The 17,988-nt window shown below is 44.5% G+C and overlaps 1 protein-coding gene across 1 annotated transcript in view; it reads left to right on the top strand.

The window, feature by feature from the left end:
• Positions 1-489: 489 nt before the first annotated feature.
• The window catches only part of LOC137325594 (atrial natriuretic peptide receptor 2-like), an 81,231-nt gene continuing 63,732 nt past the window's right edge, over positions 490-17,988 (top strand). The window contains exons 1-6 of the mRNA XM_067990860.1: positions 490-543; positions 1,663-1,753; positions 4,617-4,749; positions 5,245-5,253; positions 13,099-13,228; positions 15,210-15,308. Coding sequence (XP_067846961.1) covers positions 490-543; positions 1,663-1,753; positions 4,617-4,749; positions 5,245-5,253; positions 13,099-13,228; positions 15,210-15,308 — 516 coding nt within the window. The remainder of the gene's footprint in view (positions 544-1,662; positions 1,754-4,616; positions 4,750-5,244; positions 5,254-13,098; positions 13,229-15,209; positions 15,309-17,988) is intronic.

Below are 17,988 nucleotides of genomic sequence, written 5' to 3'. Positions count from 1 at the left end.
TATCTTTTTCTGTTGTTTTGGTGATGGACATCTTTCCTTCTTTACAGTACTTGGGCCTTTTAGAATGGACGAAAAGGATTATTGGACATTTCAGCTGGTGAGCTATTCACAGAAGTGCCACTCAGCTTCCCCTTCCCCTGTTCTTCCCAATCATAGTCAGGGGCACAGTGAATGGAAGCAGAAAATGCTGAAAATACACAGCAGGTCTGTCAGCATCTGAGAGGAGAAAAAAAGCAGTTTGGCTCGATGATTAGGATGCCTGTTAAGTACGAAAGTGCTCTCCGTTACAGATGCGAGATTGTTTTCTTTGTCTCACTTTGACAGCTGGGAGCTGTAATCATGGTCAGTAGAGATGCTGATTAATCAATCCCCCACTGTACCTGTCAGCGATTGAAAAAAATAACATCATCAAGAGTCTCTCACGACCTGGCAGAGCCAGGTCAGACTAGCCAGAACATCTAGTGAAGAAACACTGAAAAGCCACCGGCAATGGGAAACAACAAATACAAGGCTGTTGTACAAATCTTCCCCCTTTTCTTCCTGGTAAGTAACTTGCTTGGTTATGTCAATGAAATATCATCACTTTTATCACCAATGAAAGTATTATGGAAACTATTATTTAACTTTGCTGAAATGAGCACATTCTAATCATGTGGGCACTTTTGTTTATGCCGACTAACTGCAAATTGTGAGAAACTGTATATTTTAAATGATAATAACGATCGGCCAGATACAATGGATATTAAATGTACAGACATTTCAAACTCCTGTTCTTGTCCAGTTTCTCAAATGACATGTCAGATATCCATTTGATTCAATTGTTTTGCTGTAGTCGGCCTCAGGTGATAATAAAAGTTGAGTTCTTTAAATCAGGAGAGCCAGTCAGTAAATATAAGATAATTTTCCATTCTAACTGTGCAAATGGACATGCTTCTAGTGCAATGAAATAAGGATTTTTATTGAGAGGGGGGGAGTCAGCGGTGGGAGTGATCCAGTATATGAGGTGTGCAAATAAGGGAGGCTAAGGAATTTACATATTGCATCTGTTTACTGAGTTCACACTTTTGCTCTGCTTTGTAGCCTAGTTTTGGGGTATATTGGGCTCAGCGTTATAAATGTTTAAATCCCCGTGGATGTAAATTGGATATAAGCGAGTTTCTAATTTCTGACCTGGCCCTGATTTAACTAAATGTAAGGAATCTTACAACACCAGGTTATAGTCCAACAGTTTTATTTGAAAATCACAAGCTTTCGGAGCTTACCTCCTTCATCAGGTGAGTGAGCGCTCACTCACCTGACGAAGGGGATAATCTCCGAAAGCTTGTGATTTTCAAATAAAACTGTTGGACTATAACCTGGTGTTGTAAGACTCCTTACATTTGTCCACCCCAGTCCATCACCGGCATCTCCACATCATATGTTCCAATGCTCACTTCTGACATAAGAGGACAAATATTCAGTGTGCTAGACTTCCAGAACTCCAAGGGGTTTAAGTTCCTCTGGCAGTGCCCTTCATGTACAATTCCTTTGAATGCTCCTATGTTCCTATGTTTTTTTTCCCTATGTTATATGCAAGGATAGTTCTAACCAACAACTTAGCTCATGCCCTCTTCTTTAGATCTACCTTGATGTGACTGGTCTGGCCCTAATCTTTCTCTCCAGGTTGCACAATGCTGGCATGACTTAGACAACACCGAGTATGACTGCTGGCCCATGAAGCAACCAGATGAGCACAACATGATCGACTGCGCTGGTAAGATCCCACGCAACCTCAAGTGGAAATCCTGCACAGTTAAGGCACTACATATAAATATATGAGTTGCTGATGGGGAAATGTTTTCTGATGTTGATCATCAGTCATGAAAAACCATTGGAAAGACAAAGGGTGAAGTGAAATTAGCTCAGTCTGACTGTGGAGATCTTTGAATAGGCATCAGCACTTTTTCACTCAGTTTTCCTATTCACAGACTATTTTGGTCATTCCTGGGATGTGGGTGTCACTGGCAAAGCCAGCATTTATTGCTCATCACCAGATGCCCTTCTTCATCAATGCTGCAGTCCATGTGGTGATTCCTGTTATTCTTTGTAGCAGTTTTGATACAAACCGAGTGTCTTGCTAGGACATTTCAGAGGGTAATTAAGAGTCAACCACGTTGCTGTGGGACTGGAGTCACATATAGGCTCAGACTGGGTAAGGACAGCAGGTTTCCTTCCCTAAATTCTCAAACTGCCACAGTGGGATTTGGACTCATGTTCTCTGTACTAGTTAGTCCAGGTCTTTGGATTGCTAGTCCAGTAACATAACTGCTTAACTATTGCTTTGTTATAGGGGCTAGTGTATCTTTTTACCTTTACCTGTTATTCTCCCTTCCCCATTTCCTTTGTTTAGTCCTACAAAGGGATTTGACTTATTTCCAAGTCTCCACTTCCGCCCCCATCTGCTCGGACACCATGCAGGAGCTGTGCAACCCAAAGGGGCACAGCTTCTATCCAGGCCCAGGATCACTGGGATATCCTGTCCTGGGTCATCGAGGCTTAGCGTTGACGAGATGAGACGTAGGTTCAGGCCTAACATGTCTCCAAGACTGGGAACTTCTGGGCAACAGAGAGGTAAAAGAAAAGAAAGACCAGCATTTCTATAGCGCCTTTCAGGACCTCAGGCCGTCCCAAAGCACTTTACAGCCAATGAAGTACTTGTTGATGTGTAATCATTGTTGTAATGTAGGAAAAGCAGCAGCCTAGTGTGCACAGCAAGGTCCCATACACAGCAATGTGATAATGACCAGATAATCTGTGGGGTTTTTTAGTGATGTTCGTTGAGGGATAAATATTGGCCAGGACACCGGGGAAAACTCCCCTGGTCTTCTTTGGAAAAGTGCCATGGGATTTTTTTTACATCCACCTGAGAGGGCAGATGGGGCCTTGGTTTTTACGTCTCATCCAAAAGACAGCACCTCTGACAGTGCAGCACTCCCTCAGTACTGCACTGGAGTGTCAGCCTGGATTATGAGCTTAAGTCTCTGGAGTGGGACTTGAACCCACAACCTTCTATCTCAGAGGTGAGAACACTGCCCGATGAGCCACCGTATCAAGACGAGCCTTTTTTAAAATTCGTTCATGGTGTGGATATCGCTGGCGAGGCCGGCATTTACTGCCCATCCCTAATTGCCCTTGAGAAGGTGGTAGTGAGTCGCCTTCTTGAACTGATGCAGTCTGTGTGGTGAAGGTTCTCCCACAGTGCTGTTAGGAAGGGAGTTCCAGGATTTTGACCCAGCGACAATGAAGGAACGGCGATATATTTCCAAGTCGGGATGGTGTGTGACTTGGAGGGGAACGTGCAGGTGGTGTTGTTCCCATGCACCTGCTGCCCTTGTCCTTCTAGGTGGTAGTGGTTGCGGGTTTGGGAGGTGCTGTCGAAGAAGCCTTGGCGAGTTGCTGCAGTGCATCCTGTGGATGGTACACACTGCAGCCACTGTGCGCCGGTGGTGAAGGGAGTGAATGTTTAGGGTGGTGGATGGGGTACTAATCAAGCGGGCTGCTTTGTCCTGGATTGTGTCGAGCTTCTTGAGCGTTGTTGGAGCTGCACTCATCCTGGCAACTGGGGAGTATTCCATCACACTCCTGACTTGTTCCTTGTAGATGATAGAAAGTCTTTGGAGAGTCAAGAGGTGAGTCACTCGCCACAGAATACCCAGCCTCTGACCAGCTCTTGTAGCCACACTATTTATGTGGCTGGTCCAGTTAAGTTTCTGGTCAATGGTGACCCCCAGGATGTTGATTGTGGGGGATTCGGCGATGGTAATGCCGTTGAATGTCAAGGGGAGGTGGTTAGACTCTCTCTTGTTGGAGATGGTCATTGCCCGGCACTTGTCTGGCACGAATGTTACTTGCCACTTATCAGCCCAAGCCTGGATGTTGTCCAGGTCGTGCTGCATGCGGGCACGGACTGCTTCATTACCTGAGGGGTTGCGAATGGAACTGAATCATCAGCGAACATTCCCATTTCTGATCTTATGATGGAGGGAAGGTCATTGATGAAGCAGCTGAAGATGGTTGGGCCTCGGACACTGCCTGATTCCACCTGTGGGGGAAGAGGAGTTCAAACTTTAGCTCCAATCTTTAAGCTAGGACCAACTCCCCCCGCCCCCCACCATCGACCCCGCCAGTCTGTGGGCGGGTCAGGGACTGGCCGTAAGCATCATGTTCCCCCTGGGCCATCCACACTGGGCCAACCAGCCAGTGATCCAGCAGAGGAATGGATCGGTAATCTCCGGTGCACTCACCTCCATGGCTCTGATGGGCCTGCACCTAATATGGGTAAGGGCCTAGCTCCACATCCCACCCCCCAGGGATGCCCCAGAAATCCCAGGGTTATGTTAAAGGGGCAGAGACACAGCAAAATAGGCCCCTAACCTTTGCGCCCAAGAAATGGGTGTTCTCTAGAGGCAAAGGACAAGAAAATCGGTTCAGGCTACTGATCTTTTTAACTGTAGAGAATAAGGGATAGGATTTATTTGCTTTTAAGCTCTGTTCTGTATTTAATTCCATCCCCCCCACCAGCCTACAGGAGACCGGTTTATCTCCACATTGTGGTTTTTGTTTTCCTATTATTTAAGGGCTGGAGATGAGCTGGGTGGACAGACCCCCTGAGAAAGTGCGGAGTGGGGAGGAATTTAATGTCAGCTATGCGGTCAGTGCTTCCTATGACTTCTATCAGATGGCTGTCGCACAAGGAATTCTGAAATACAGGTGGGAATTAATGTGAAGTAACAGAATTTTACCCTTCCTTCTAAACCACCATCAATGTTGCTGCCGCAGTGAGATTTCTCAATGGGAAATCAAGTTAATTATATCAAAGTAGGTACAGCATAGAAGGAGGCCATTTGGCCCATCATGCCCGTGCCAACTGTTTGAAAGAGTTATCCAATTAGTCCCCTGCTCTTTCCCCATAGCCCGGCAAATTTTTCCCCTTCAAGTATTTATCCAATTACCTTTTGAAAGTTATTATTGAATCTGCTTCCACCACCCTTTCAGGCAGTGTATTCCAGATCATAACAACTCGCTGCGTAAAAAAAAAATGTTTCCTCATGTCGCCTCTGGTTCTTTTGCCGATCGCCTTAAATCTGTGTCCTCTGGTTACCGACCCTTCTGCCACTGGAAACAGTTTCCCCTTGTTTACTCTGTCAAAACTGTTCGTGATTTTGAAAACCTTTATCAAATCTCCCCTTAACCTTCTCGATTGAGTTACATCGAGTCCACAGCACAGTACCAGGCCATTCGAGCCAGCTAGCCTATGCCGGCGTTTATGCTCCACACAAGCCTCCTCCCTCCCCACTTCATCTAACCCTATCAGTATATCCTTCTATTCCTTTCTCCCTCATGTGTTTATCTAGCTTCCCCTTGAATGCATCAATACTATTCACCTCAACTACTCCTTGTGGTAGCAAGTTCCACATTCTAACCACTCTCTGGGTAAAGAAGTTTCTCCTGAATTCCCTATTGGATTTATTAGTGACTATTTTATATTTATGACCTCCACTTTTGGACTCCCCCACAAGCGGAAACATTTTCTCCACGTCTACCCTATCAAACCCTTTCATTATCTCAAAGACCTCTACCAGGTCAGCCCTCAGCCTTCTCTTTTCTAGAGAAAAGAGCCCTTGTCTGTTCAATTTTTCTGGATAACTATATCCTCTCAGTTCTGGTGTCATCCTTGTGAATCTTTTTTGCACCTTCTCCAATGCCTCTCTATCCTTTTTATAATACGGAGACCAAGACTGTTCACAGTACTCCAAGTGTGGTCTAACCAAAGGTCTATGCAAGTTTAACATAACTTCTTTGCTTTTCAATTCTATCCCTTTAGAAATGAACCCCAGTCCAGTGCTTGGTTTGCTTTTTGTTTATGGCCTTATTAACCTGCGTCGCTACTTTTAGTGATTTGTGTATCTGTACCCCCAGATCCCTCTGCTCCTCTACCTCATTTAGACTCTTTTTATCCAAGCAGTTTGTGGCCTCTTTATTCTTCCCACCAAAATGCACCACCTCACACTTATCTATATTGAAATTAATTTGCCAATTACACGCCCATTCTGCAAGTTTTATTAATGTCATCTTGTATTTTGTCACATTCTTCCTTTGTGTTAACTACACCTCCCAATTTGGTGTCATCCACAAATTTTGAAATGGTTGTTCGTACCTCATTGTTACAATTTGTTCTTGTTCCCAAATGTATTTCTTGTGCTCACAGCAAATTGCAGTTTCCATGACCAGACCCGTGTCTTCCATGATCTGAAGCTTACTCCCTTCTATGCGCCATGAATGGGTGTAGCGTGCAACAAGACTGACAACGACCCTTTTACCGAGATATTTCACACACAGGTTACGTGGCCTGCCCACCCTACGCTCCTATTCACAAGGTGGACCACACGATCAGCATGCACCATTCAGGCTAAAACTAGTATTTGAATTTATTTACAAAATCTATAGTTAAACAGAAAGACCTACGGCATTTTGACCATTGAACACTATTTCAAAGTGTGTCTCAAATCTTAGAATCATTTTGGAAATGATTAACTGAGTCTTTGAAGATTATAATGTGGGGACATTTCTTCCTACTGCGTCCCGACTCAATGCCGTGATAAGAAAACAAAACAGTTGAAATAGGGCAACTGGGGACTGACCCAATCCCCTGGGGCCTCCAAGGCAGGAAACAACATAAGATCAAAGGAATTCTTTCCCCACTACTCAAGCCTTTCGCATTGAAGAGGGTGAACTGAAGATTTCTGGCCATTGCGGTTGCTTTTCACACCTGATTTGCAACAATTCACATGCATTGAACATTTCAAAGGCTGGAGAGAATTCCTGATACAGTTCACGTGTAATGACTTCCCTCTGTGAAGCTGGCCGGCCAGATATTCGTTTCTGAATTCTTTTCAGAAAGCAGCTAATGGAGTTCCATTTTAAATTCACAACACATTCACAGCTTCTCTATGATAAGTCTGATTGTCCCCCGCTGACTGAGAACGGACTGGAATTCAACCAGCTCCAACAGAAAGGCAATATAAACTAAATGGTACAATTTTAAAGGGGGGGGGGTGATGGAACAGGGAGACCTGGGGGTGTACATACCCAAATCTTTGAAGGTGGCAGGACAAGTTGAGAAGGCTGTTAAAAAAGTATATGGGATCCTTGGCTTTATAAACAGAGGCATAGAGTACAAAAGCAAGGAAGTTATGCTAAACCTTTATAAATCACTGGTTCAGAGTCAGCTGGAATATTGTGTTCAATTCTGGGCACCACACTTTAGGGAGGATTTCAAGGCCTTAGAGAGAGCACAGAAGAGATTTACTAGAATTTTACCAGAGATGAAAGACTTCAGTTATGTGGAGAGACCGGAGAAGCTGGGATTGTTCTCCTTAGAGCAGAGAAGGTTAAGGGGAGATTTAATAGAGGTGTTCAAAATCATGAATGGTTTTGACAGAAAAATTAAGTGAAACTGTTTCCAGTGGCAGAAGGGTCGGTAACCAGAGGACCCAGATTTAAGGTAATTGGCAAAAGAACCAGAGGCGACATGAGGAAAAATATTTTTACGCTGCGAGTTGTAATGATCTGGAATGCACTGCCTGAAAGGGCGGTGGAAGCAGATTCAATAGTAACTTTCAAAAGGGAATTGGATAAATACTGGAAAAAGAAAAATTTGCAGAGTTATGAGGAAAGGGCAGGGGAATGGGACTAATTGGATAGCTCTTTCAAAGAGCCGGTACAGGCACCATGGGCCGAATGGCCGCCTTCTGTGTTGTATCATTCTATGATTCTATGATAATCTTCAATACCCAAAGGAACAAAATGACCTCCTGAGCATGTATGTCACTATTTTTCATACTTTGATGGCATTATGGTGGTTGACAAGGGGACAGATGTAATCTGCAGTTTGAACTACAGCTGTAAGAGTAGCTCTTTTCTTTGCTTACGTGGTGGCCCAGCGGGGGAATTGCTGTGCCTCTTACTTGGCGCAGCTAATTTTTAACTACCTGCTGCAAACATTTTAGGCCCAACAGGAAATGTTTAACTCTTTGTGCTGAACAGCATAATTAGGTAGTTCCGAGTGAGAAGCTGTGTGTTTATTGTGAATTCCTATCACGTCAGGAATCAAGAGGCAGGGTCAGTTTCTAAAGCTGATTATAACTTGTAATCCCACGTAAAGCTGAAGCCCAGTCTACATTATTGCAAGGCTGCGTAAGACACCCCTTTATGACAGTGAATACAAGCATTGCAGCTTTCTGTTTAACTTGTTCTTGGAATATGGGCAAAGCTGCATTTACAGCCCAACCCTCGTTGCCCTGAGAAGGTGGTGGTGGAACACTGCCTCATTGACTCCCCGCAGCCCTTGTCCTGATGATGTTCCCCGTGATGGTGTTAGGTAGAGAATTCCAAGATTTTGACCCAGCGACAGTGAAGGAATGACTGTATATGTCCACTCAGGGGTGATGTCAGGAAGCACTTCTTCACATAAAGGGTAGTGGAAATCTGGAACTCCTTCTCCTCATCAAAAAGCTGTTGAGCCCGGGGAGCAATTGAAAATTTCAAAACCGAGATTGATAGATTTTTGTTATGTCAGAGTATTATGGGATATGTCACCAAGGCGGGTAAATGGAGTCGAGGTACAGTTCAGCCGTGATCTAATTGAATGGTGGAACAGGCTCGAGGGGCTGAATGGCCTACTCCTGTTCCCACGTCCAAGTCAGGGTGGTGTGTGACTTGGAGGGGGACTTATTCATTACTAGAACGAGAGGGAACCCACACAAATCCTCACAGGCTGCTTGCTCTGTGAGAAAGTAATGATGCAGACCTAACTCTAGATGAACACGATGGCACTGGAAACTGGAACGTGTTCCCATTTTGTAACCCATTGTGGGTGATGAGCACTCCTAGGTCAGGTGCAGCATAGGCTGAGTATAAGGGTAGGTTTTGCAAAGCTCTGCTCCCAGTGCTTGCTCGATCAAAATGTAATCACGGGAAAATCGGGATGGCCAAGAATTAGGCAGCTGATTCCGTGCCCAATTCTCCGATCTGTATTTCCCGGGAGTGAGGCTCCGTGCCCAGAGCACAGCTTCACAAAATGCGCCCTGTGGAAAGAAGCTCATTTTGCCCCATTAAAGGTCATTAAACTCAACTTCTGCAACATCCCCCTACCACACCATCTGATCTCATCCTCTAAGGGTGAGATTGCCAATATAAGGGCTGATTTTCCACTCACTAGGGGGGAGTTTTGACTTCACGTAGTAAGTGTAGTGTAAAATGGGCAATATCAGATCACCCTCCTATTATACATCTCTTCCGATTGATCTCATTGGAAAGGAAAGTCGGGAGAGATGTATAACTGATGTCACTGAGTGGCTGCAGAACATTCTGAGGGGGGAGGGTGAACAGCCAGAGGTCGTGGTCCATATCGGTACCAACGACATAGGTAGAAAGAGGGATGAGGTCCTGCAGGCAGATTTTAGGGAGCTAGGAAAGAGATTAATGCGCAAGACCTCAAAGGTAGTAATCTCCGGATTACTCCGGGTGCCACGCGCTGGTGAGTATAGAAATAGGAGGATAGAGCAGATGAATGCATGGCTGGAGAGATAGTGCAGGAGGGAGGGCTTTAGATTCCTGGGGCATTGGGACCAGTTCTGGTGGAGGTGGGACCTGTACAAGCCAAACAGGTCGCACCTCAACAGGGCTGGGACCAGTATCGTCACGGGGAGGTTTGCTTGTGCTGTTGGGGAGTGTTTAAATTAGCTTGGCAGGGGGATTGGGAACCTGAGCGTAGATTCAGAAGGGAGAAAAGCAGAGCTGGAAATGGAAGACAGAAAATTAGTAAGTGAGTTTGGAAGGCAGAGAAAACAAAGGCTAGAAAATAGACAACAAAAGAGTTTGGCAGTGCTAAATGGTATAAACTACAATGCAAGGAGTCTAGTGAATAAGGCAGATGAGCTGAGGGCACAGATAGACACGTGGCAGTATGATATTATAGCTATTACTGAAACATGGCTTAAAGAGGAGCAGGAATGGCAGCTCAACATTCCTGGTTACAGGGTTTTCAGACGAGATAGAGAGGGGAATAAAAAAGGAGGGGGGAGGTCGCAATATTGGTTAAAGAAACAATTATAGCTGAGAGGAGGGATGATATGTTAAAAGGATCATTAAATGAGGCCATATGGGTTGAACTGAATAAAAAAGGGGCAATCACACTGCTGGGAGTGTACTATAGACCTCTCAACAGTCAGAGGGAGATAGAAGAGCAAATAGGTAGGCAAATTTCCGAGAAGTGCAAAAACAATAGGGCAGTAATAGTACGGGATTTCAACTACTCTAATATTAATTAGGATACAATCAGTGCAAAAGGTATAGAGGGGGCAGAATTCTTAACATACATTCAGGAGAACTTTTGTAGCCAGTATATAGCAAGCCCAACAAGACAGGGGGCAGTTCTGGACTTAGTTTTAGGGAATGAAGCTGGGCAGGTGGAAGGGGTATCAGTGGGAGAGCATTTTGGTGGTAGTGATCATAATTCAGGTTAGATTTAGCATAGTTATGGAAAAGGACAAAGAAAGACCAGGAGAAAAAGTTCTCAATTGGGGAAAGCCCAATTTTACTAAGTTGAGATGTGATTTAGCAGAAGTGGACTGGAAACAGCTACTTGAAGGTAAATCAGTGTCAGAGCAATGGGGGGCATTCAAGGAGGAGATAGTGAGGGTTCAGAACAAATATGTTCCCACAAAGAAAAAGGGTGGGATTCCCAAATCTGGAGCTCCCTGGATGTCAAGGAGCATACAGGGTAGGATAAGGCAAAAAGGGAAGCTTATGTCAGATACCGAGAGCTCAATACTGCAGAAAGCCTAGAGGAGTATAGAAAGTGCAGGGGTGAAATTAAAAAGGAAATTAGGAAAGCAAAGAGAGGGCATGAAAAAATATTGGCAAATAAAATCAAGGAAAACCCAAAGATGTTTTATAAATACATAAAGAGCAAGAGGATAACTAAGGAAAGAGTAGGGCCTATTAGAGACCAAAAAGGTAACCTGTGTGTGGAGACGGAAGATGTGGGTATGGTTCTTAATGAATACTTTACGTCTGTCTTCACAAAAGAGGGGGGCGAAGCAGAGATTGTAGTTAAGGAGGAGGAGTGTGAAATATTGAATGGGATAAACATAGCGATGGAGGAATTATTAAGGTGATTAGCATCTTTAAAAGTAGATAAATCGTCAAGCCTGGATGAAATGTGTCCCAAGCTGTTAAGAGAAGCAAGGGAGGAAATAACGGAGGCTCTGACCATCATTTTCCAATCCTCACTGGATACAGGCATGGTGCTGGAGGACTGGAGGACTGCTAACGTTGTACCATTGTTTAAAAAGGGAGAAAGGGTTAGACCGAGTAATTACAGGCTGGTCTGCCTAACTTCCGTTGTGGGCAAATTACTGGAATCAATTCTGAGGGACAGTATTAATCATCATTCAGAAAGGCACGGATTAATCAAGGACAGTCAGCATGGATTTGTTATGGGAAGGTCGTGTCTGAATTTTTTGAGGAGGTAACAAGGTAGCGCGTTTGATGTAGTGTACATGGATTTTAGCAAGGCTTTCGACAAGGTCCCACATGGCACACTGGTCAGAAAAGTAGAAGCCCATGGGATCCAAGGGAAAGTGGCAAGTTGGATCCAGAATTGGGTCAGTGGCAAGAAGCAAAGGGTAATGGTGGATAGATGTTTTTGAGACTGGAAGGCTGTTTCTAGTGGGGTTCTGCAGGGCTCAGTACTAGGTCCCTTGCTTTTTGTGGTATAAATTATTTAGACTTAAATGCATGATTAAAAAGTTTGCAGGTGATGCAAAAGTTGGCAGTGTGGTTGATAATGAGGAGGAAAGCTGTAGACTGCAGAAATATATCAATGGACTGGACAGGTGGGCAGAAAAGTGGCAAATGGAATTCAATCCGGAGAAATGTGAGGTAATGCATTTGGAGAGGGAAAACTAGGCAAGGGAGTACACAATAAATGGGAGGATACTGAACGGTGTAAAGGAACAGAGGGACCTTGGAGTGCATGTCCACAGATCCCTGAAGGTACTGGGCCGGTAGATAAGGTGGTTGAAAAGGCATAAGGGATACTTTCCTTTATTAGCAGAGACACAGAATATAAGAGCAGGGAGGTTATGCTAGAACTGTATAAAACGCTAATTAGGCCACACCTAGAGTACTGTGTACAGTTCTGGTCATCACATTACAGGAAAGATGTGATTGCACTCGGGAGGGTACAGAGGAGATTTACGAGGATGTTGCCAGGACTGGAGAATTTTAGCTATGAGGAAAGATTGAATAGGCTGGAATTGTTCTCTTTGGAACAGAGGAGGCTGAGGGGTGATTTAATTGAGGTGTATAAAATTATGAGGGACCTAGATAGAGTGGCTAGGAAGGACCTATTTCCCTTAGCAGAGAGGTCAATAACCGAGGGGCATAGATTTAAAGTGATCGGTAGAAGGATTAGAGGGGAGTTGAGGAGAAATGTTTTCACCCAGAGGGTGGTGGGGGTCTGGAAGTCACTGTCTGAATGGGTGGTAGAGGCAGAAACCCTCATCACATTTAAAAAGTACTTGGATATGAAGTGCCGTAACCTACAAGGCTGGAAAGTGGGATTAGGCTGGATGGCTCTTTTTCGGCCGGCACGGACACGATGGGCCAAATGTCCTCCTTCTGTGCCGCAAATTTCTATGATTTTATATAACGGACGGCTGATCTGATATCGCCCATTATACTCTATCGCCCAAAATCAAAATTACCCCATTGTCTCCAATTAAGACTAAAAGCTCAATTTTCTCCAGTCTTTCTTTATAACTCAATCTTTCGATGCTGGAGGTTAAACTATAGACTATCAGAAATAATCTACAGCGAACCTTAATGCATGTATACTGTTTCGATAAAGTGTGAAGACCACCGATTGGATTTTGTGAAGTGTAACCTGTCGATGCTGATTTTCTGTTAAATGAATGAAGCACTTTGTTTTTAACTTGCAAAGCTTCCAATTGTTTTTTTTTTCCCTTACTGTGGTTTCTCGTTGACATCCAGCAATGCGAGCGAAGCAAAATGGTTCTGCGAAGAAAAGGAGTGTCCACCAAACTGGAAAGATGCAACTGAGAGCAACTGTTGTGTTTACCATGCAAACATCCATTCCTGCCCTTTGGCATTCATGGTACGTGTTTTTTAATGTCATGGTTATTCACTAAACAGCCGGTGAAATGCAGTGGGTCAAAACTTGCCTGAATCATGGGCCAAGTCTTGCTGGAGTGGGACATCTTGCGACGTGCGCCATTAGTTAGACTTTTTCCTGCACCCTTCAGCTCAAATGTGATTTGCGCTGTAACTTGCTGGAAGTGCGAGCTGATAACGGCGCATGGAGGGCAATGGGGCATCCGAGACCTTAGTGAGCGAGGGGCACCAACAGTCTATCTCCGTAACCATTGGGATTTAAGGATTGAGAAAGAAACAGGAACGATGGAGAGGGAGGGTGAATTAGAGTCAAATCAGGTACAGAAAGAGAAATGAAGAGAGGGAAAGATTGGATTGAGAGAGAGAGAAAAAAAAAGAGACAGAAAGGAAAATTAAGAAAAAAAAATTGAAATTGTTTAAATTTGCTACCTGCAGCAATGAGACTCCACAGTTTAAATTGTTCCCTTTCTGGCCGGAGAGGTTGATTGGCATTGCATTAACAGTTATCACGTTGTTAAAAGGGTGCTGAAGTAGGACTTCTAACCTTCTGCGGCGAGTTTAATGAGCAATTAATGTGCAAATCCAGCAAGTTCTTAAAAATAACGGGGAGGCTGAGGGCGAGATGCTGTTTGTGCAATGCAAACAGTGGAGCGGCGTAAATCGACCGCAGGTTCTGGAGATTTGCAACTCACGGCGTATCTCTTCATCCCCTGAACTCGCTAGCTGGTTTGTGCATTAATAACGGCGTCCGTCATTAACATGCCGTTATTTTTCCAGGAAGATTTGGCACCGTTTTTTTTTTTGGTTTCGCTTGTAACACTGGGGTAAAATTCCTATGGTTGCTATGGATGGGGACACCTTAAGTGAATTCATGCAGATTCCTGTGGTCCGTATACCTGATAAAATTGTAAATACGTTCTTTTCTCAACATGTTCGCGATTTTTGCCAGAGAACCAGAGGGGAGGTGAGAATTTTTTTTACTCAGCGAGTTGTGATGATCTGGAATGCGCTGCCTGAAAGGGCGGTGGAAGCAGATTCAATAATAACTTTCAAAAGGGAATCAGATATATACGTGAAAAGGAAAAAAATTGCAGGGCTGTGGAGAAAGAGCAGGGGAGTGGGACTAATCAAAGAGCCAGCACAGGCACGAGGGGCCGAATGGCCTCCTTCTGTGCTGTAAGTTTCTATGACCACATAAAATTACCACAAATGTATTTACACTGTTCCTATGCATAGTGATCAGAGCTGTTTTTTAAAATTTAGTGCATTCTTGGGATGTGGGTGTCATTGGCAAGGCTGGCATTTATTGCCCTGAGAAGCTGGTGGTGGACATTCTTGATACAACAGAGTGGCTGGTTAGGCTTGACTTCAGAGTCAACCACCTTGGTGTGGGACTGGAGTCACATATAGACTGGGTAAGGACGGCAGGTTTCCTTCCCTAAAGGACACTAGTGTACCATTTAGGTTTTTACAATAATCCGACAGCTACATGGTCACTTTTACTGAAACTAGGTTTTTTTTTGATTTCCAGACATTTTAAACTGACTTCAAATTCTCAGGCTGTAAAGGTGGGATTATGAACTCACCTTCTACTGGATCATTAAGTCTAGGCCTCTGGATTACGACTCCAGTAACATAACCATTACACTACAGTAATAGTGTTATCCGCAAGTAGCACTGTTGTACTTGAGTATCTCTACACAGGTTTCATTTGTCTAATATGTCATGTTATCTCTTGCCCAGAAATGACTGTTGTCAATATTAGCAGATGAATGTTTAACGAGTTTGAATGAAATTTCTTTGGTCTGCTACTTTACCGTCAGTTTGGCCGAATTGGTAGCACTCGTGCGGCCTGTATTTACTAGCCGCTGCATGTGAACCAAACGCATTACTTTCTGGCCAAGACCGTCGGCGAATGTTCCGTGTATTTCTCAGTCGGAATTTTCATACGTTGTTTGTTTCAGAAAAAGGGCGGGATCTGTGGTCCCTGGATCCCGGACGATGGGAAAATAGTTACTCACACCGTATCGCAAGCTGGGAAGATGTCCCAACAAAACTGGACAAGTAAGGTACAGGTTTATGGGCTGTCGGATCGTTTACTTTTGAATACGATGCCTACTGGCTGAGGTCAACTCACCTGCCTCGGGAAAGAAATTCAAGGAGAAGCTGAAATTATATCATTACACTGGCTCCTTATGACTTTAAGTTGGTATAATCTCGAGGGTTTTTTGGTTGATTTAATTAAAAAATAATGCAAACAGCATATTTCTGTAAGTAAACTCGCCTGCTTAACGTTACGTGGATAATAAATGCGACTGTTCTGTAATATTTGATGTGATGGGTGTCGAGCATACAGTTTAAAACTAAAAGGCCTTTTCTCCCTATTGTTTTGTTCTTAATGCTATACTCTTGGGTCACTGGATCTATAATCTTTAGAAGCTATTCATCAATAGATTTCACTAAATGTTAGATCACAAGATCGATATGGTTGAGGAAGAATATTCAACCCAGCCAAGCTCAATTATCAAGCAAAAAGTCCCCATAGAGCCCAGCGGTCTCCTGAGTAATCCCTTGTTCATTGCTGTTGGGTGGTGATTAGACATGTTTTAGTGGCAAGTTTAATGTCTCCAGGTCTTTTCAACTTCACCCGTGGCTATTTTGACACCTTGCGTGGAATACGCAAGCTGTCCGGTTTTCTCCCTGAATGCAGTACTTCACTCTTGCCTGTGTTCTGCTACCTGCCCCCCCCACCCCCCGCCCCCAACCAATTCTAGCCAGCATTGTCACTGGTTCCCTTTCCTCAGGAATTGTCCCACTCCCCTTCAAAACGTTCACCCTAACCCACTCCCCAAAAACCTCCACCCTCATTCAATCTGTCCTCTCCCGCTACTGGCCCGTCTCCAACCTTCCTTTCCTCTCAAGGGTTGCTGAATATGTTGTCAGCTCCCAGCTCTGCACCTGTCTCTCCTAAAACTCCCTCTTTGAATCCCTCCAGTCTGATTTCCGCCCTTCTCGCTGTATTGCGCCTGCTCTAACCAAAAGCATGATTGATACTCGCTGTAATCCAGATGCATTATCCCTCCCTGTCCTCCACAACCTTTCTGCAGCATTCAATACAGTGGACTACAATATCCACCTCTGATGTCTCTTCCCTGTTGCTTCCATTCCTACCTATCTGAAAGCAGCCAACGCACCTCCAGCAATGGCTGCTCTTCTCATCCCTGTAATGTCACCTCAGGGGTCCATTAAGAATCTATCTAGGCCCCCTCTTCCTTATTTGCATGCCGCCCCACTGTGACATCATTTACAGGCATGGGGGGGACATCTTTCACAAGTGTGTTGATGATACCACAGTCTACCTCTCCACCACTTCTATCAACCCATCAATTGCCTCCGTGCCGTTGAGACTCTTTTCTGACGTCAAGTCTTTGCTGAGTCACAACTTGCCGCAGTTCAACATCAAGAACATAAGAAATAGGAGCAGGAGTAGGCCAATCGGCCCCTCGAGCCTGCTCCGCCATTCAATAACATCATGGCTGATCTGATCCTAACCTCAAATCTAAATTCATGTCCAATTTCCTGCCCGCTCCCCATAACCCCTAATTCCCTTTACTTCTAGGAAACTGTCTATTTCTGTTTTAAATTTATTCAATGATGTAGCTTCCACAGCTTCCTGGGGCAGCAAATTCCATAGACCTACTACCCTCTGAGAGAAGAAGTTTCTCCTCATCTCAGTTTTGAAAGAGCAGCCCCTTATTCTAAGATTATGCCCCCTAGTTCTAGTTTCACCCATCCTTGGGAACATCCTTACCGCATCCACCCGATCAAGCCCCTTCACAATCTTATATGTTTCAATAAGATCGCCTCTCATTCTTCTGAACTCCAATGAGTAGAGTCCCAATCTACTCAACCTCTCCTCATATGTCCGCCCTCTCATCCCCGGGATTAACCGAGTGAACCTTCTTTGTACTGCCTCGAGAGCAAGTATGTCTTTTCTTAAGTATGGACACCAAAACTGTATGCAGTATTCCAGGTGCGGTCTCACCAATACCTTATATAACTGCAGCAATACCTCCCTGTTTTTATATTCTATCCCCCGAGCAATAAAAGCCAACATTCCGTTGGCCTTCTTGATCACCTGCTGCATCTGCATACTAACTTTTTGGTTTTCTTACACTAGGACCCCCAGATCCCTTTGTACTGCAGTACTTTCCAGTTTCTCGCCATTAAGATAATAACTTGCTCTCTGATTTTTCCTGCCAAAGTGCATAACCTCACATTTTCCAATATTGTATTGCATCTGCCAAATCTCCGCCCACTCACCCAGCCTGTCTATATCCCCTTGTAGGTTTTTTATGTCCTCCTCACTCTCCACTTTCCCTCCCATCTTTGTATCATCTGCAAACTTTGATATGTAACACTCGGTCCCCTCCTCCAAATCGTTAATATAGATTGTAAAGAGTTGGGGACCCAGCACCGACCCCTGCGGAACACCACTGGCTACTGGTTGACAGTCCGAGAATGAACCATTTATCCCAACTCTCTGCTTCCTGTTAGATAACCAATCCTCCACCCATGCCAGAATATTACCCCCAAAAGAAGCCTGAAGCCGTCGTAATCAGCTCCCATCACTATCTTTGCTCCCTTGCCACAGAATCCAACCCCCCTACCCAGTCACTCCCTTCAAGCTGAACAGGACTATTTCATAATTGTGGCTTCTCGCTCAACGCCGAGCTGAACCTTAAACCC

This window comes from Heptranchias perlo, chromosome 9 (genome assembly GCF_035084215.1).
Source record: "Heptranchias perlo isolate sHepPer1 chromosome 9, sHepPer1.hap1, whole genome shotgun sequence".
NCBI lineage: Eukaryota > Metazoa > Chordata > Chondrichthyes > Hexanchiformes > Hexanchidae > Heptranchias > Heptranchias perlo.
Note: the sequence above shows the minus strand (reverse complement) of the source record. Positions and strands in the feature narration are given on the sequence as shown.